Source organism: Cyrtonyx montezumae, unplaced genomic scaffold (assembly GCF_038088225.1).
Source record: "Cyrtonyx montezumae isolate F1298 unplaced genomic scaffold, pur_monq_1.0 scaffold_3, whole genome shotgun sequence".
Lineage (NCBI taxonomy): Eukaryota > Metazoa > Chordata > Aves > Galliformes > Odontophoridae > Cyrtonyx > Cyrtonyx montezumae.
Window position 1 is genome coordinate 160,289,535 of NW_027072034.1, and position 19,388 is coordinate 160,308,922.

The 19,388-nt window shown below is 51.1% G+C and overlaps 2 protein-coding genes across 3 annotated transcripts; one reads left to right on the forward strand and one right to left on the reverse strand.

Annotated features, from left to right (window-relative positions):
* Positions 1-2,780: 2,780 nt before the first annotated feature.
* On the forward strand, positions 2,781-3,907 carry LOC136053145 (calmodulin, striated muscle). The gene is made up of 2 exons (XM_065743808.1): positions 2,781-3,395; positions 3,586-3,907. Exon 1 carries the CDS (start codon positions 2,926-2,928, stop codon positions 3,373-3,375), a length of 450 nt encoding a protein of 149 aa, XP_065599880.1. The 5' UTR covers positions 2,781-2,925; the 3' UTR covers positions 3,376-3,395; positions 3,586-3,907.
* Positions 3,908-11,042: 7,135 nt separating this feature from the next.
* Positions 11,043-18,105, reverse strand: ASB13 (ankyrin repeat and SOCS box containing 13). Of its 2 annotated transcripts, none has more exons than XM_065743810.1 (6): positions 18,033-18,105; positions 16,197-16,384; positions 14,430-14,580; positions 13,689-13,823; positions 12,473-12,664; positions 11,043-11,733 (listed from the first exon to the last, which is right to left on the reverse strand). In XM_065743810.1, exons 1-6 carry the CDS (start codon positions 18,073-18,075, stop codon positions 11,606-11,608), a joined length of 837 nt encoding a protein of 278 aa, XP_065599882.1. In that variant the 5' UTR covers positions 18,076-18,105; the 3' UTR covers positions 11,043-11,605. The 2 variants fall into 2 exon arrangements, with proteins under 2 accessions (XP_065599882.1, XP_065599881.1); XM_065743809.1 differs by lacking the exon at positions 18,033-18,105 and adding an exon at positions 16,617-16,927.
* Between the last annotated feature and the right edge of the window lie 1,283 nt (positions 18,106-19,388).

A 19,388-nucleotide genomic window follows, 5' to 3' on the forward strand; every position in this document is an offset into this window, starting at 1 on the left:
ACGCGGTGAGCATGGCGATCCCACAGGAACGTCACACGAACCTGGGGGCTGCAACTCACAGGTGGAGCTGCACTCTGTCAGCACAGAGGAAACGGGGAGAGGATGCACGCAGACACAAACCCGCGCGGTGCTCTGTAAACGTCTTTGTACAGTTTCCAGTGCCAAGTACCATTAAATTCCTGACGGCCTCCTGCTTGCTTGTGTGAGTTGCTTGCCTGGGTGGGACGCGATAACGCCACTGGGGCTCTGAGGCTGAGGTAATGCAGAAGTGATAAGCTCATGCGCCCGGCCTCTCCAGCCCATGCTGGGCCCCGTGATCCACCAGGAAGCTGTGCTTTGTCACAACCCTCTGTCACCGTTCCTTTTTCTGCTGAAAAATGTGAGCAAATGGTTTATGGCCCGGCGTGCGGCCTGACACCGCCCTCTGTGTGCTGTAAAACAGGGCACAGCTCTGTGACTCAATGCTGGAGCCTGCAGAGCTCGCTCTGTGTTCTGGGGTGCGAGGGAGGCAGTGGTGAGACTGCTCCCTCCCCAAATGCTGCAGGCTGACCGTGTAGGGCAGTGTTCAGGCACGACTCTGCGCTGACTCCTCTGAATCTCACAGTGCTGTGTGCTAAAGGGCAGCGTTTGCACTTAGTTTTTGCTGTCTGAGCATAAGGTTGGAGCTGGAAGGGGCTCAGCCCTCACTGGGCTCAGGAGCAAGATGATACGGGGAAAAAAAGGGCATTACAAACTTCATTTCCACCACCCCACGTCCCAGCAGTTCCTCTCTGTGATGGTTGTCGAACCTGTGTGCTCCAGGGCTGGATGTGCAGACTGTGCTAGACTAAACAAGGGCATTCCTGGCTCCCCCTGGCTCCCAGCCACTCCTTCCCACACTGCCAAGGGACGTGGGGACACAGCAGCGGGATGGAGACCCTGTGCATCACTGCATCCCCAAGCTGCACCGCACCGACACTCCAAAATCCCATTTGGAGCCTTGAATCCCAACGCAATCCCTCCTGGGCTTTAGTTCCTCCCCATCCCCATGGGTGGGACCAGCCCCAGCGCGCCCAGGCTCACATAGGGGCCCCATGGAGGTTCTCTGCCAGAGCAGCTTTGCTCTCCACCTCCAAGTTTCTTTCCACAAACTCTCCAGCCTCCCCTCCCGCGCCCCTTCCCACTCCGCCTTGTCTGCAAATGCAAACCCAGACTCTGCTGCACGCATCTGTGCTTGCACTACAAGCCACGCCGGCTCAGGGTAATCTGTCTGGGTGCTTTTAACTGCTCTTTTTTTTTTTTTTTTCTTAATGCTGTTTCATGGATCAGACAGATGTCGGGAGGAGAGGACGCCTGGAAAACGCTTCACGAGGCGTTAACTTGAGCCACTCGCACCCAGCGGCCTCGGCTCCCTCCTCCATCAAAGCATGGACCCCTCGAGCCCCAATTGGACGCAACCCAACGAAACCGGAGCTGCTTTCCTGTCCTCTGAGATGCAATAAATAGGACGTGGCCATAAACCACGGGGTTTTATGGGCCAACAGGCAGTTAAGATGAGGTTAATTGCCCTGTCCAACTAATGAGGGCGCAGTTAAGCACAGTCAACATCAAGGGCTGACCTTCTCCCAGTGGCTGTGGTCAACGGGAAGGCAATGGGTGATGGAGAGCCTGCCTGATGGTGTTTGCTTCTCCCAGCCACCTCCACCAAGCTCCCCCTCTTCCCGCCTGCCCGGGGGCTCTTTCCCAACAGCTTTGATTCATCCTGGAGCAGAACAGCATGAGAAAGCAATGAGATGGAAAATCAGGGAGCAGCTCATTGCACAAGAGGAGCTCCGAAGGGCTCCCCTCCCCGAAACCCTCTTGCCAGACAAGTTTCCAGCAAGGCTCAGCCCATCCCTCCCAGCAATGCCTGAACGTGCCAAGAGGTTTTTCCAGATGAGGTTTTCCTTGAGAAGGTGCTCTCCTCCCAAGGCTCTGTCGCACCTGGAGAACACAGTTCCCATGCTATCCCATAGTTTGCTTCCGTTTCACGACATTCCATCCAAATCTCACAGCTTTACATCCTCGCTGGGGTAAAATGGGGAAAAGTGGGGGAAATGTGGTGCTGTTTTCTTGTAGCTGAAAAGGTCAGATTGTATTCTGCTGTAGAGTTTGGCCACTTGGACCTGGTAGTACCTTGGTGCAGCTGGTGAAGGTCACTTGGCTGTTACAGGGACATGGGAAAAAGAAAGGGATGGATGGATGGATGGATGGATGGATGGGTGGATGGGTGGGTGGGTGGGTGGGTAAATGAATGGACCCGTGGATGGATGGTTGGGCAGCTGGATGGATGCATTGAATGAATGGACAGAGGGGTGAATGGGTGGATGGTTGGTTAGTTGACTGGATGGATGGATGAACATGGACGGGTGGGCAAAGAAGCACGCCTCATCATCGTGTGCTTATGAACCCCTCGTCATCATGTGCTTCTCAGCTCCCTGATGTAAAAGATGAGCACAAAAGGAAAGAAGAGCTGATAAGGTGATTAACCCTCCTACAGCCCACAGTTAACCCCTGACTAACAAGGGCATGAGCTTCATGATGAAACTCCTCTGAAGTACAGCTGTGTCAGCTCCTGGGGGTCACGTGGACACATTCGGGGAGCCCAGACAAAAGTGTCATGGCTGACTCAGGTCCCCATCAGCAAAGAGCACGAGGAGTACATCACAGCCAGGCTCTGCCTGGACCTGCACGAGCAAGGAGCAGGAAACCTCCTGCATGCCCCAGCTCCTCCTCTTTCTCCTCCGGGAGAGGGAGAACAGAAGGGAGGAGGCCCCAAGGAGAAGGAGGACAAAGGGAGGAGGCTCTGGGAGTGGGAGAACAGGAAGGAGGAGGCCCCATCCACACCTCCCCGCCAGCGCTGCGTGCCGGGGCAAAGCCGCGTGTGAGCGGGGAGAGTGGGACGCCATGGCTGAGCGGCTGTCGGAGGAGCAGATAGCTGAATTCAAGGAGGCTTTTTCCCTTTTTGATCGCGACGGTGATGGCTGCATCACTACAAAGGAGCTGGGCACCGTCATGCGCTCATTGGGGCAGAACCCCACCGAGGCGGAGCTGCAGGACATGGTGGGAGAGGTGGACGCTGATGGCAGCGGCACCATTGATTTCCCCGAGTTCCTGTCGTTGATGGCGAGGAAGATGAGGGACTCGGACAGCGAGGAGGAGATCCGAGAAGCTTTCCGTGTCTTTGACAAGGATGGCAATGGCTACATCAGCGCAGCAGAGCTGCGGCACGTCATGACCAACCTGGGCGAGAAGCTGACGGACGAGGAGGTGGACGAGATGATCAAGGAGGCAGATTGCAACAACGATGGGCAGGTCAACTACGAGGAGTTCGTGAGGATGATGACGGAGAAGTGACCTTCATTCCCAGCCCACAGGTAACTCGTGCTCAACCCCACGTGCTCTGAAAGCCCTAGGCCGAGGGGTCCGTCCTACCAAATGCAATGGCACACCAACTGTCCCATTCGACACCCTTGACCACCTCCTGCACTGCTGGTGGTGGTGGTGGTTGGGAAAAGCAATGTTGAAGGTGCTTTATAAAAATTTTTCCTTCATTTTTTTTCATAGGGAAAACAGAGACCATGGCTCCCCCCAGCCCCTCCATCCCCTACTGCCTTCTCTCTGCCACACTTGGGCTGAAAAATGATCTTTTATCCCAACTGGATCATCACCAACCTACATCTATGTTGGATGCAGGCATTCCACCCCAGCAGGACAGGGCTTGGGTCATGACAGCTTGGGATGATGACAGACACTGGGGGGGACTCTCCTGCTTCCACCCTCGAGATGTAACTCTTCTGTTCATAGAGGTGACAGTGCTCATTGCACATCATGAGAAACTTGATGAGTCCAATAAAATGCCCCCCTGTGTCTACGAGCGCTTCCTTCTGCTTCACTTTGGGACCACTACTAAGAAACTCCCTCCCTCAAAAAATACACTACCCTAACGGGGTGACAGGACTGGGGACAGGACCTGAATCACCTCCATCCCTCTTCTCCACATTTTTTCACCCTGAAAGGTGGAAAAAATGCTCTCCGGGGCTGCTCAGTATTCAGTTCCTGGGTTGTGAGCATCCCCACCCCAAAATCCCATCCCTTTTGGAATGTGTTGGCTGCACCCATGTTCTGGCTTCTCCCAGAGGAAGGGCACTGAGGGCTCTTTTTTCTCCCTCCCCATCCCAAGAGGAGGGCTGGTAGATCCCAAACAAGGCAGGACGGAATTATCATAATCCACCCTACAATGCTCTTTAGACTCAGTTTCCCCACAAAGCAGTTGAAACACCACAGCAGCAACTCTCCCACCCTGGGGCTGGGAGGATTTCCTTTCTCTGTTCAGAAGATTTGGAATGAGAATTAATTGCAATGGGTCTCATCAATGCTGCATCTCTACCAAGCAAGCGGAGCAGTGGTGTGAGTAGGGCATAAACATTCCGAGGGGGGAATCACAGCTGTGGGGATGTACAGCCAACATGAGGATCTCAACTGTTTGGCAACCTCAATGTTCCCCCAGTGCTGGGGAAAGCAGACAGGAATCTGCATGCTGGGATGGCTATGGCAGCGCTCAGCACACCCACACTCACTCCACCCCAAGCCAACAGCACCAGCGTTGGCACTTTCACCACGTGCTCCCCTCTTGCTCGCACACATCCCCACAGAAAACACTAAAAGGGGAAAAATCAGCCCCCCCTCCCCCCCAAAAAAAAAAAAGAAACCAATCCAGAATCACCGAGATAAGCCAAGGGGTCACACCAGGCTGTTGTATCCGAGTGCCTAAAATTAGACCTTCCCAAAAATGTGATTATTTATGAATGCGTTGCTTCAGAGGCAAAATTGTGTGCTGTATTTTTAGGGCTGACCTTTTCTCTTTCTATTCTGGGGTTGTTTAATTACTGGCACATTTTCACGCTGATCATCCTGTGCTGTTTTTCTTAATGATAGCCTTTAACGGGCGGATGGACCACGGCCAGAAACGTTGGCCCTGCATTCTCATCATCAATTTTCACCCTGTGGAAAATGTCCAATTTGCCCATTTCTCCCCTAATTTGGCTCGTGGGAGCATGGTGAGGTTTCCACTACTGTCACCAAGGATCACTCAGGGACAGTGGATTGGGACCTGGGGGGTCACTAGGAATGGCTCTTGGGAGATCTAAGTGAAGGATCCTTTGGGACAGGATCTGGTAAAGCCTCAAATGTGGAACCTGGATGGGGAACACTTAGGATAGGACATAGGACTTAGGATAGGACATAGGACTTAGGATAGGACTGGAATCACTCCATGTGGTTCCTTGGTGGGGATCATCATGATGGGACATGGGGGATCCCTTGGGTTAAAATCTGGGGGTCGTCTAAGATGGGACCAGGGCAATCCCTTGGGGTAAGACCTGGGGGATGATCTAAGATCTTCGAGGGGATCATGTGGGATGTGTCAGGATGAGGCTTGGCTGACTACCTGGAGTGGGACAGCTGGGATTGGACCTGAGGGATCCTCCGGGACGGGGCTTGTGGGATCGCTTGAGATAGGACCTGGGGGCTCATATGGGGTGGCAAGTAGGGGATCACTTGCAATGGAGCCTTGAGGGATCAGCTGTGCTGAGACCCATCTAGGATGGGTCATGGGCACCACCTACAATGGAAGAGCCCACGGAATATGACCCAGAGGATCCCTTGGGGTAGGACCTGGGGAACAGGGGGACCTCATTCCTGCCCTGATATGAGCTGAGGGTCACCTCTTCCCCAAAAATCCCATGGGGACACTGGTGAGGGGCTTAAAGCCCAACACCTCTCTTCACTGTGTGTCCCCATTTTCCTGCATCCCACAGCTTGTGTAGCACTGAACAGAGGTTTTTTCTCTAAAATGTTGCTTCAGGGGACATTTTTAATACTCTCTAAAATTATGAGATTTAGGAAATTATTATTTTTTTCACTAACATTACAGAGTTTAGGAGATTTTTTTTTTTCTCTGAAGTGGCAATTGTAGGAGATAAGCAACCCCAAAGCCCCCCAGCACCTTTAACCAAGAAGGTGGGAGATGGGACACTTCCAGTGCAGGAAGGGATGGGGAACTTTGCTGAGCACTTCTAAAGGACCTGACAAAAAAAAGGAGGATGTGAAAGAATGAGGCCACAGAGAAGGGAGGCTGTAGGAAATGGGAGTGCTAAAAAGGGTTGAAAAGTCCTTTTTTTGGCAGCTCCAAGCTGGCAGGGAGAGGGGTGGACAAGTTAAGATGGGCAACTCACAGGAGTTGGGTTGAGTTCATAGGATAGAATCATAGAATTGTCAAGGCTGGAAAAGACCTCCAGAATCATCCAGTCCAACTGTTCACCTACCAACAGTATTTCCCTACTAAACTGTGTCCCTGATCGTCTTTAAGGCCCCTTCCAACGTAAGCCAAGTGTTATGGGACCAGAAGACAGGACAAGTTGGGTCAGGAAAGAGAATGTGGAGCCTGGAGAGGGGAAGTTTCACCATTTTTCAAGGGCTGTCATCTACATTTGACACCAAGGGAATATGCTGAGATTTGGCTTTATCAGACAAAAAAAAAAATTAGTTCCAAGCAAGAAACCCTACAAGAGTTAATAGAGCTGGGGAAGTGGCCACTTCTGGAGCTGCCCCAGGCCCCTTCCCTGCACACTGGGGCATTAAATGGGAAATAAATCACATTGTGAGATCAACCACCACCGCTTCACGTTGGGAGCCCTCCAGAACAGGGAAGAATTTGGGGCTTTTTCCATCTTTCCTTCCCCCAGGATCAGGAGGGCTCCCCCCATCCTCTCCTTGCCCGTTACACAAGGGCTGTTCAGGCTTGCACAGCTTTCACTCATTTGCCAGTTTTCTCCCCTAGAACACACCACGCCTCCACATTGCAAGCTGAGATCGGAGGGGATTTTACTACTGACAGATCTGGGGAACCTGAAAAAGCTTTTGTAATGTGGAGAATTGTAGCCCTGAGCTAGGAAAGAGCCCAGCTGCTTTGCAGGATCTGTCATTTCCCAACCAGGTTGTCTCTTGCAATTGATTGCTATATTGGGGCATTTCTGGTGGCATTCTATGATGGAGCAACAAAGGGAAGGGAACTGAAGTAGTTTACCTGCACTTGTGCAAGGCCTTTGGTGTGGTCCCGTACTGCACCAAACGGGGGTAATGTGGGTTTGAATGGTGGATAAAGAGCAGTTGGATGGTCGTAGCCAAAGGGTTGTGGTTTCATGTGCAGGTGGAGTTGGTGACGAGCGGTGTCCCCCAACAGAGTTCTTCAGCATCTTTAGAGGTGACACAGATGGAGGGATCGTGTGTACCCTCGGCAAGATTGTAGGTGATACCCCACGGGAAGGGGGATGGAACTAGATGATCTTAGAGACTCCTTCCAAGCTGAGCCACTCTATGCCCCAACACTACCATCACAACAGACATTGTTAAAAGACATTTTAATGGCTGTGCAGGAAACCTCCGTTCATGCCTATGGGACAGGCGCCATCTTCTTGCAGGCAGCTGCAAAATCACTTTTTCCCTTACACGACAGAGGGAGGTGATGAATTGGGTGTGAGAAAGCTCAGGTAAACACTTGAGATCTCCAGTGTTCCGTCTTTTTTTTCTTTTCTTTTTTAATGAAGAGGTAGAAGGTGTATTTCATGCCTGTGCTTGCTCGGAGTATGATGCAATGAGTGCTACATCCAAAAGACACTGGGGGCTTTGTTTGCTGCTGCTGAGAACTGGGCAGTGCTTGAGCTTGGGATGTGCAAAGTGCCCTGAAGACATTCAATAAAAAAATGAAGAAACTGTGTTTGTGCTCTTCCATTTCCCCACCCGTGGACTCTATGATCTTTAAGAGTCCCATTCAATCTGGGATATTCTGTGATCCTATGACTCTTTAAGCTGAGAATCAACAGTGTTTTTCTCTGCCATTCTGGGCACAATTCCTTCATTCATGCAGGGGGAGAAAGATGAATCCCCTCCACCTCTTCCAGGCAAAGCAACGGTTGCATGTGGTACAAGGAGTTAATTCTTGGGAGCTGTAAGGCTTTCCTCCAAGGCACCAGCTTGAGTTACACCTTGTTTACTCTGGATCAACTTCATAAAGTTGGTGGGAAGCTGCTACGATCAAGTTCCCTGCTGGAGAGCCGAGCAGCAAGCAGAGCAAGGCTGAGCATCAGGAACAGCACTGTGCCGTTTGCACCTGGACTCCTTCAAACATTAGGTGGAAGCGGGGTTATTTTGGAGCATTGGATGCATTACAGAGGTAGAAGGCAGGAAGGAGAAACACACAGGAGAGAGGAAGAGGATTGAAATGGTAGACTGGAGGAACAGTTTGGGGATTGGGTTCTTTCTTGGCTCCAGGAGCCCAGGAAGGGCATGGATGAAAGCAGCACAGACCTGGTGCGTTTGGATTTGTTTGTGTTGGGTTCAAGCCTTGATTTGACATTCAGATTAAAGACTGAAAGAACTGAAATTGCAGCCAGAACTGGCATAAAAATAAAAGCAAAGGGTGTAGCCCCAGCAGAGCCAGCTGAGGAGCTGCAGAGAACTTGGGAGAGTCGGACCATCTCCTTCCTTTCCAGCACTCCCCAAACCCTTTGCCAACCTATAGGGACTAATACAGCACTGGGCAGTCCCTATAAACTCTGTGTGAATTGGGGGTTGGAGATGGTCCAAGGTTTCTAACCCCTGTTGGACCTGCCAAGCAGATATGGTACTGAGGGACATGGTTAGTGGGCATGTGAGGATGGGTTGATGGTTGGACTTGATGATCTTAGTGGTCTTCTCCAACCTTAACGATTCTAAGCCACGCACAGAGGGTTAAAAACATCATCACAGCTCCAAGAGCAGCTGGCAATTCATTACCTGCAATGTGATGGTGCATGAGACAGCAGGACAACCCAGTTGTCACAGTATGCCATGTCTCCATGAAGTCTTGCAGGTGATGATTCCGAGTTGTCCACGTGGGTGTCTCGCATCAAACAGAGCTGTGCAGTAATGCTCCAAGGACAGACCAGCAAAAGCAGAGCACTGGGGAGGGCAATTTGCAGGTCAGAACAGACTGCAATATAAACGTTACCCTTCCCATCCAGCTCAGATCCCCATTCTGGGACAATGCTACCTCCAAAGCTTCTGATTTCCATTTGAATTTGGGGTGGCTGCAGAGATTTCCAGCTGTCCAGACTATACCTGCAGCCACGGTGACTCATGCAGGGACACCCACAAAAAAAAATGCAGCCTGGCACATTAACAGAAGCCCAAACTTGGGTGTTGGTTTAACTCTGCATTTACTGTCTCTCAGAGCTGTAAAATAGCTCGGAAGATGCTTTCACAGCTGGCTGAGAAATCCCTGCAGGATTTAAAGAAGCGAGGGCAGGATAGGATGGATGAAAGATAAAGAGCATCACCGTTGGTCTCAGCTCTGCATCCATCATCAGGGGTCTCTTAAAACTAAACTTCACAAACCTACTGTGGAGGCGACTGATGGGAAAAAAAATGAAGGTGACAGAAAAAAAGGAACTGGTTGTTTTATTCTTGGTTGTTCAGGAGCCTTTTGTACATCAGAAACTTGGGATTTTACCATTTCACCAGCTTAGGTAATGTAAAAAAAGCAGCGAGGGATTTGAATTTGAACCAAGAGGAAGGGTTTTCATCCCAGAATCCTGAAAGGTGGACATTTTCCTGGTGCAGATTTACCTGTAAGGACAAGCATTTCGGGCAGGAGAAGCTTGCATTGAAAGATACATTACAAAACCTTTATCTCAACAACCACGGGGGTGAATCCCACTCCAGAGCTTCCCTGAGCTTCTTGGCAACTTCACATTTCTTCTACGGCAGACATCAAACTCCGGAGAGAATAATAAACAGATAATCTCATAAAAAACAGCCTCAAAAACTCTCTTGACCCAGTTCTACATGATATCACACTGCAAACAACAACAACAAAAAGCAACAAAGGGGTGCATGGGGAATGAGCCTAACCAAAAATTAAACAAAGCAATAATAATTTGCTGGTCACCATTAAAGTGCAATCAGTTCCACCTCAGCAATTGAACCCTGTGCTTATGCTATTTTGCCCTGTCATGTTACCTGCAGGTCTATGAGAGCTCACTAGCTGCAGACAGGAGGCAAGCTACCATTCATCCTTCACAGCATGAAGGATGTTGAGCGCCCTGAGTTCACTTGATCCCACATCAGCCACAGGATTTCTTGCCCTTTACTGTTATTTAGAAGAGGAATTTGCTCTCATCACAGCACTAAGGACCTGCCACCAAGGAGCTCCATCCCTTGCATCCCGTGGTATGGAACGTCTCATCTGGAAGGAAGGCGACAATTTTGGCTCTCCTCACATAAATGTCACCCTGGAGGTTTAAATCACCCAAGTACAGAGCTGCAAAACATCTGCTGGAGCCAAAAGACTCGAGCACAACACTCAGCAGCACAGCACTCAGGGCTGGCTCCTGCTGCCAAACCCCAGAGAGGTTCCAGAACCAAGAGACAAACTCAGAAGGGAAAAAGAATCCCAAATCGCAGGGCAGAGCCCTGCTATTACCTCTCACATGTGGGTCTATGCCACAGGGATTAGATCACAGAATCACAGAACTGTAGGGGTTGGAAGGGAGCTCTGGAGATCATCGAGTCCAACCCCCTGCCAAAGCAGCTCCCTAGACCAGATTGCAGAGCTAGGCATCCAGGTGGGTCTTGAACATCTCCAGAGAAGGAAACTCCACCACCTTCAGGGCCGTGCCCTTGCCATACAGAGTTCTGTACTTTGGGTAACACCAGGCAGTGCATCTGCCTCTTATTGCACAAAAAAAAAGAAACAGAAATGTCACAGTGGCTCAGAGTAAGTGGAGAAATATTCTTTGGGACCAGCTACCTGGAAGGATGCATCCTGGGACATGCAGACTGACTTGCCTCCGGCCTGGGCTTTAAGGGGAGGCATAAAGATGTCCTATAGGAACGTGACAGTACAAGCTGGCTCACCTTCAGCAAGGACTGGGGGCTTAATTTGCCCCCAGCTAGAGCACACAGGTCACCCAAGTCAATTATCACTCGAGTTATTAACAGAGAGGTGGGCTAAAGCACTCCCAGTTCATAGACATGGACATCCATATCCAGAGTGTCACCTCCAAATCCCTTTGCAGGCAGCAGAGACAGGTGCCCCAAAGAAGCTGTGTATCATCCAAACACAGGCATCTAAAACAGGAGGGATGAATCATGCTCTGGAAGTATCTATTTCTCTCCACTGCCTGCAAAGGAAGCCTGGCTGGATCGTACGGAGATGTGTTTAGGCTGGAGACAGCTAAAATTAGGCAAGACAAATCCCATGCACAGAGCAAGCACTACAGCCTGAAACACAGTGACAGTCAAACAGAACAGCCTGGGAGAGGCTGTAGCTCCAGGTCAGCACTACACCTTCCCTAAGGTCATCTGTGCCCAAGCAATCCCTCAACAGAGAAGAGGAAGGGGCGTGAAGCTCTGCCTCATAAATACTATTTACACCGGTTTGCTTAAATTAAAATTCATTTCTTGTGGGGAGGTAGAAGAGAAAGAGACGGATAATTCACGCTGTGCAATCTGAAGGCAGTGTCCTTCCTGGCCACCTTGGTGCCTGTCAGTTGTAGGACAGGTACTGGATTAACCGCTGAGGGATGTTGAGCTTGGCGATCTTCTCCAGCGCCCGCTGCCCAGCAGCCTTCCTCACTGTTACTCTGCAGAGCTGTGACAGACTCAGGGGGGTTTCTAAAAGGAGAGAAGAGGACACCAAGTCAGGGCAGTAAACTCTGACAAAGTACAACAAGTATTTATGGCATTGTAGAGCTCAGCCTCTTCATCCAGATCAGCTGCAGCCAGAACAGCACGCTTTGCTGCAACCTGAGAGCAATTCAGACACTCCTAAGAGAGAATCAGCTTTAAGGTGCTCACTACGAAAAGGAATGTAAAGCCAGAAAATATTTTCAGGGCCATCTGGTGCAGTGGTTTGAGCAGCAGTCTGTAAGTGCATGCAAGGGTGTGTGAATTACTCCTCTGAGGTCCCCAAAGGGTTCCCACGACCGAAAGCCATCCTCAAACCTCAGCTGACTGTCTCCTCAAAAACGTGACAGCCAGTGCAGCTGAAGTTGAGCATGTTTTGGGCCCCAAAAGGAGTTTTCACCTGGGTGATTTCCTCGTTCTGATTTAATGTACCTCGTTCTGATTTAATTTCCTCGTTCTGATTTAAAGTGTACGTGCTCATGCTGACACATGAGAGCGACCTGAACTCAACGAGGGCAAGACTTGGACTATCTTACCTCCGTCATTCAACCAACACCAAGAAGAGATAGCCCACAGCCAGCTGGCTTACACTGATCACCAAGAGCTCTAAACCTGCCTAGGAAGATCACCAGGGATCTACAAATCAAAGTGAACTGAGAACCTTGATACGGTGCAATAGAGCCAGCAGCCACTGAATTCCGAGGGAAGGGGATCACATTTCACTCACTTTCATAGTACTCAAAGCATTTTGCTGTGGGACTGCTTCTCAGGGTGTAATCTGATGGCTTCTTTCCTCTGTTGTCCCTTGCGTAGATGTTTCCTCCAAACTCAATCAGCATCTCCACCAGATCGACGTTCTTCACTTTTGCTGCGTGGTGGAGGGCCGTCTCGTGAAGTTTAGCAGCGTTCACATTGGCCCCTGAGAACAGAAAGGAAAACAAACCTGTTTGTGAAAGCCTCATTTGACCCAAATGCTAAGGATTGGCTTTAAGTGGGGAACAAAATCCTGTTAACACACGTATGAGTGGCTAGAAAGAGATCCAAACCAAACAGTACAAACAGGAAACCGAACTGCTGAACAAGTTCTCAGTGCTGGCAGCACGTGAGTTTTCTTCTCTGGCTTTGTTTTCCTTGCAGAGAAAGGATTTGAGTCAATGTTACTGAGTAAATAAGTTGCTGAGTGTGAAGTTCAGAACTGCTTTCCCAAACCTGTGCTGATGAAGCCAGCACACAGCCATTCCCAGTCACCCCAGTGGAGTGCTCACACTCAAGGCAAACGGTGATGTCCATGTGGAAGCTCTTCATCACACACTACTGCAGGATCAAGTCTTTTCTGGGGAATCAATCAGTCTAATCTGAGGTTGGGTGACCAAGACAAGGAACTGGAGGGATAGAAAACAGATTGGCTTGGCTGTGTAATTTCTAGACAACTGACACTGAAAAAGCCAAATCACTTCACAGTTAAGCACAGGCAAATACAAGAAACCCAGCTCCAAGCGAGCAGAGTGAAAACTGGGAGATGAAACCTGGAGCGTGCAATGCTGACTCAAAAATCCAGTAAACTCACCTAGGCATAACACTAAGCAGATCTCCCAGAGGCATGAGTGACCTCATCTCTGCTTTTTTGCACAACATCAAACCCTAACATCTCTCCCTCTCAGATTTATGTAAGGCCACGCAACCATGTCAACAAAAGTGTTACTGTGCAATGCCAGCTGGTGTCACTGAAACGTTGTTCCAGAGGGTTAAAGTGTTTAGATTGTCATTGAAACAAAAAAGGAGAATGGAATGAGGTTTTGCTTGAGTAACTGCTAAACTTTCTCTCTTTGCCGTCTTTGTCACTCTGGGAATGAATGAGCTCTTGGGCAAGAGCCACACAGTGGAGCACCAAGTGGGAAATGCTGCACACAGTCACCCCAAAACAAACCCCACAGCAGCCCTACCTGCCTTCAGCAGCAACTTCACACAGTCCAGATGCTCCCTGGCACAGGCCACGTGTAGGGGCGTCCCAAAATGGCAGTCGTGAGCCTCCAAGTTGGCACCGACGTCTATGAGGAGTTGCACACAATCTGAGCTACCTTTAGAAATGGAAAATCTGAGTGAAAAGGAAGAATCCAGCTCAACTAGGAGCACCTGGCAAGACGAGATCAGCTCGAGCCAGGAGCAGCTTGTTCAATATTTGGGGTGATGGATGCGAAACAGAAAGGCTTGTGAGCCAGATGCTGCACCACAGGAGAGAGGCTGAGACCACAAGAAACAGTTAGACCTGCACAGCATTAAGCTAGAGCTAATGGTCAAACCAACGTGATGCCAAGGGCTGGCACTAAGCAGCCTGAGGTTTGCTGGGTTGGTTGTACAGCTGAATGAGCCCTGGGTGGATGAGATCACCTTCGAGACCACAGCGGCCTGAACTTAAGGCACTCACCAGCATAGAGTCTTAGGAAAAAGGCTTTAACAGGGGAAAACTAAGCAGGAGCTGACAGGTTAGGATGGCTTCTGCAGCTGTCCTCTCTTGAGAAGATGGTACTCCATCTGCCTAAGATCTGATCCCACGCCCATCATCCAGGAGGAAAGCACCCAACACAAGGGGCTGCTTTATTCCCCCATCACCACTGTGCTTTGCATTCCGAGTTCATTTCCCAAGCTGCAAATAACCACGCAAGGAGAAGGCCACACCAGCTTACCATTCATGCAGGCTTCATGAAGGGGGGACGCTGTGAACAGAGGAGGGTTCACCTTGGCACCGTGGGACAGCAGCACTTTCACACACTCAATGCTCCCCGAGGCACAGGCATCGCAGAGTGGAGTGCTGCCATCAATATTCCTGGCATCCACCTCCAAGGAAGAAGAAATGTTATATGCTCACTTCATGCTGCTGTGGAGGAGCATCCTCTTGACAGCAGTTTTGAATTCTATTCCCCCCAGCACTGTCCTGAGCTCAGGAAATGGTTGGTGACACTCCCAGCAAGCGGGCTGCTGCTGTTTCTGTCACCCCCAGGGCACATTAATGTCACAGAGTCACAGAATGGCTTATGTTGGCAGAGTCCTTAAAGACCACTGAGCTCAAACCTCCTCCTATGCACAGGGTTGCCAGCCCAGGGACACCTTGAACACCTCCAGGGATGTCACAAGTAGCTGCCACAGTTTAGGATCTTCCCTCTCTCCTAATGCTTCCCTGCTGCTCTCCTGTTGAACATTACAAGCACTGCAGCTGAGCCAGCATAGCACAATGTACAAGTACTCCTCGTCCATGCTAGTGCAAAGTCCAGCTTTGTAACGGGCTGAATATGCAATGAGGAGCACAGAGTGCATGCACACGGAGTGAAAACATGATCAGTTTCACCAGGTTCACCCTGAGGACAGCCACCTTCAGCATATGGGATGGCACAGTCCACTCAAGACTGTTTTAGCAGCTTCTTTCCTGTGTAATAAAAATTAAAGTGAAAAGAGAAGAAACTTAAGAATGAGTGTAAATTCCAACACGTTCCCCTCTCCGCTCTCTTCCTTAGAATCATAGAATCACAGAATTGTTTGAGTTAGAAGGAACCCTTAACGGCCATCTAGTCCAGCTATCTACAACAAACAGGGACACCTACAGTAAGATGAGGTGCTCAGAGCCCCACAGTGCCTGACCTTCAGCATCTCCAAGGTCGGGGCATCCAACCCCTCTCTGACCCTCGGTTCATCCCAGCTGGCTTCAGGTACTTGAGTCATCTCAATTAGATTACCCCAGGCTCTGCCAACAGTCAGCAAGGAGAGTGGGAGAGAGAACTATTTCCAGGCAGTTTAAATCCTCAGCTAGTTCCAGCACCCTCTGAAGAGGCGTGCCTCCCTCTGCTGACCATCAGGAAACTCGGGCTGCCTCTTCATAGATATCATCAAACCACAGAATGGTTTGGGTTGGAAGGGACCTTTCAGATCATCGAGTTCCAGCCCCCCCACTATAGCAGGGACACCTCCCTCTTAGAGCAGGTTGCTCGAAGTCCCATCCAGCCTGGCTTTGAATGCTGCCAAGGAGGGGACATTCACAGTCCTTAATACACCAACGGAGAGTCTAGAGCCAGATGGAGTGAATCCAGACCCCTGAAGTAAGTTCAGACATCAAGATGAAGTGGACTTTCAGAGCACCGTTTTTCTAGGTTGGTACAAAACCTGGCTCTGAGCAGCCTGATCGAGCTGTAGGCGGCCCTGTTTACTGCAGGGGAGTTGGACTAGATGACCTTTAAGGGTCCTTTCCAACTCAAACGATTCTACAGACATCATCCTACACCAGTACTTGGGGCTCAGTGCAAGATGAGAGCGTAGCAACAGCGCTGTAGCTACAACACGGATCGCAGAATAACCCAAGCTGGGAGAGACCTATAAAGATCACCCAGTCCAGTTCCCACACAGACACCACATCTACAGCATGGGGGCTTGGTTTCCAGCTGGAACCACAACTGAGCACTCACTTGGGCCCCCGCAGCCAACAGGAGTTTGACACACTGTGTTTGCCCCCTCAGGCTCGCCTCGTGCAGCGGGGTGATGGAGTCATAGGTGACAGTGTTGACGCAGGCTCCGCTCTCGATCAGCTGTTGCAGCTGCAGGATTTCTCCCTGCCTGGCTGCTTCATGAACCGGGGTTCGATCGACCCAGAAGCCTGAAAGAGGAAAAAAGAAAACGAATTTTGTTGCTGTTTTTAAACGGACGCGCAGAGGAAAGGAGATTCTGTGCTGGAGAAAAGAAGCTCTGCTGGAAGGGGAACGCAGGCTGGAAACAGGAATGACAGACTCACAGGAACAAAGATTGGCTCGAGTTGGAAAGGGCTTTAAAGATTATCTCGTTTCAACCCCTAAGAAGAAAGAGATGGGAATAAGAAACTTATTTCTTACTGTGTCCCCAGTCCAGCACGTGATGCTTTGCACTGGGGGGCCTCCACTGAGCAGTCCTTGGGCTGCTCATGATGCTGCATTCCCTTCCAGTATTTGCTCGAAGCTTCCCTTCACATACCAACCCCCAGCAGCATCCCGTGAGGCTTAGATTCCTCCCACTGCCTTCATAGATAATCAACAATAGGAGCAATGTCCTTCCTGTCTCCAGCTAAGATCACTGGAAATGGGATTTAGCAAGGAGGAAAGCACAGTCCCACCTATTTTCAAAGCACCTTCAGCAAGGTAAGCTTGTTCTCTCTGCAAAAACACGTGCCTCAGTGTTCTGCCAAAGCAGGGTTTCAGGTCAGTGACAACAACCATTGGCAAATGACACCTTAAATGACACCTTGGCTCCTCCCAAACTACGTGGCTGTAAAACCTGTTTCAAGGCAAGCACTCACAGCTGTGGAATGGGAGAGACAGAGATGAGCAGGAGCCTCAGCTTACACAGTTTTGGGTTGACTTCATAGAAATGTTTGAGTGGAAAGGGACCCTTAAAGGTCACCAAGTCCCCTTCAGTGGGACACCTGCAGCTTGATCAGGTGCTCAGAGCCCCATCCACCCTGAGCTGGGATGGAAGGATGGAGCATCCACCCTCTCTCTGGGCAACCTGCTCCAGTCCTTCACTACTGTTACTGTAAGACTTCTTCCTCATCTCTCTTCTCAATCTCTCCCTCTTGGCACATTCAGCCAGCTTGTTGGAGTCCTCCTGGGGAGATTTAGGAAGAGTTTGTGCTTGGATTTATTGATCCTCATGAGTGCAGCTCCTGGGGGCACTGCTTGAGCTGTCTATGTCTCCCCAGATGCCATCCCACACCTCAGGCACGTTGACTGCACCACACAGCTTGCTGTCATCCCACTCACACCTGATCCCACTGCTGATCAAACTGCTGATGTCACTGTTGAAGATATTAAGGAGCAGCAGTCCCAGCACTGACTCCCGAGGGTCACTGATCTCCAACTGAGCACTGAACCATTGACCACCACTCTGTGAGCACAGCCCCACAACCAGCTCCTCACCCATCGAATCCACATCTCTCCCATGAGCAGCTAAAGGCTCACAGAATCGTTAGGGTTGGAAGGAGCACACCCACAACCCAACCATCAACCCGTGCCTGTGACCACCCTACAACGTCTCAAACACCTCCAGGGACGGTGACCCCCCCAACCAAACACACACACACACCTTTAAGGCCGTCACCTCTCGTGCCAAGGCCCCGCCAGCAGCACATCCCTCCCATAGGATGGTTAACCAGGGCCCCATCGCTCTCCCTCCCTTCCCTGCCCCCAAATCCCACCCCCAAACCCAAAAGCACAGCGCAGCCGCCCTCTCCCCCATCCACACAGCCCATCCCAGCTGCCCCCGGCCCCACGCACTGATGTCACCCCGCAGCGAAGCGCTGCCCCCGGGGATCGCCATAACCCCAAAAGCGACGGGGACGATCCGGCGGTGTTCAGCGGTGCGTCCCGGAACCGCCCCCCGCTCCGCCCCGCAGTGCACCGGGGAACGCTGGGAGGCGTAGTGCGGGGGGAGGGGAAAGGGGAAATGGGGTCACTGGTGTGTGGGGACAAGGAACTGGGAGGACTGGTGTGTGAGGAATGGGGCACTGAAGGGATTGGTGTGGGGAGAGGGGGACTGGGAGGACTGGTGTGCGGGGGGAGAGGGGGACTGGGAGGACTGGTGTGCGGGGGGAGAGGGGGACTGGGAGGACTGGTGTGCGGGGGGAGAGGGGACTGGGAGGACTGGTGTGCGGGGAGAGAGGGGACTGGGAGGACTGGTGTGCGGGGAGAGAGGGGACTGGGAGGACTGGTGTGTGAGGAATGGGGCACTGAGAGGATTGATGTAGGGAGAGGACAGGGGTCACTGGTGCATGGGGAGAGAGGGAACAGTGGAGACTGGTGTGGGGAGGGCAACTGGGGAACTGGTGTGTGGAGAGAGGGGGGTACTGGGGAACTGATCTGTATGGAGTGGCTTCTGTAAGGACTGGTATATGGGGAGTGGGGATACTGGAGGTACTGGTGTGAGGGGGCCTAATGGGGGTAGTGGTGTATGTGGGTTACTGGGGATACTGTTGTGTGTGGGGAGAGAAGATACTGGGGGGACTGGTATACGAGAAGAGGGAGCATTGGGGCTGGTGTAGGGGGTTGGAGGTACTGGTAAGTAGGGAGAGGGCATACTGGGAGTACTGGTATGTGGACAGAGCAAGTACTGGGGGCACTGGTGCAGAGAGTAGGGAGTATCACAGGGACTGGTGCAGGGGAGAGAGACTACTAGGGGGTACTGGGAGATAGGGAGGGGTACTGGGGATGCAGAGGGTCGGGGCACTGGTTTATGTGAATGAGTACTGCATGTACTCGTTGTGTTGGGAAAATGGGGCACTGGGATGTGGGGAGGGGGTGCTGTGTGTTCTGGTATATAAGAGGTATATGTTTGTATGTGGCTGTTTGGGGGATTTCTTGCAGCAGAAAGAAATTTGGGGGGTGTTGGAGGGGACAGGAAGAGCACTGCAGGTAGAAATGGGGGAACTGGGACCTGGTGTGTACCACAAACGTAGTGGTTCTGGCACAGAGTGAGCTGCTCTTCATCACCAGGACCAGAGCAAGTTCCTTGTTAATTATGTCATTGATTATATTACCTCCTGCAAACAGCACGTCACACACGCAATGTGGAGCACAGAGCTGGGCTTCTGGCCTCTCCTTTGGCAGATTGAATTGCTTGGATAGAGGTATGAG

What these genes read in the sequence shown, in the direction of transcription:
- ASB13 (XM_065743809.1), bottom strand. Translation starts at nt 16,686, where the DNA reads ATGAGCAGCCCAAGGACTGCTCAGTGGAGGCCCCCCAGTGCAAAGCAT. An exon ending in CGTGCTGGACTGGGGACACA is followed by an intron (nt 16,385 to 16,616) that starts GTAAGAAATAAG and finishes TTCCTCTTTCAG; the next exon opens with GCTTCTGGGTCGATCGAACC. An exon ending in ATGCTTTGAGTACTATGAAA is followed by an intron (nt 11,734 to 12,472) that starts GTGAGTGAAATG and finishes CTCTCCTTTTAG; the next exon opens with AAACCCCCCTGAGTCTGTCA.
- LOC136053145 (XM_065743808.1), top strand. Translation starts at nt 2,926, where the DNA reads ATGGCTGAGCGGCTGTCGGAGGAGCAGATAGCTGAATTCAAGGAGGCT.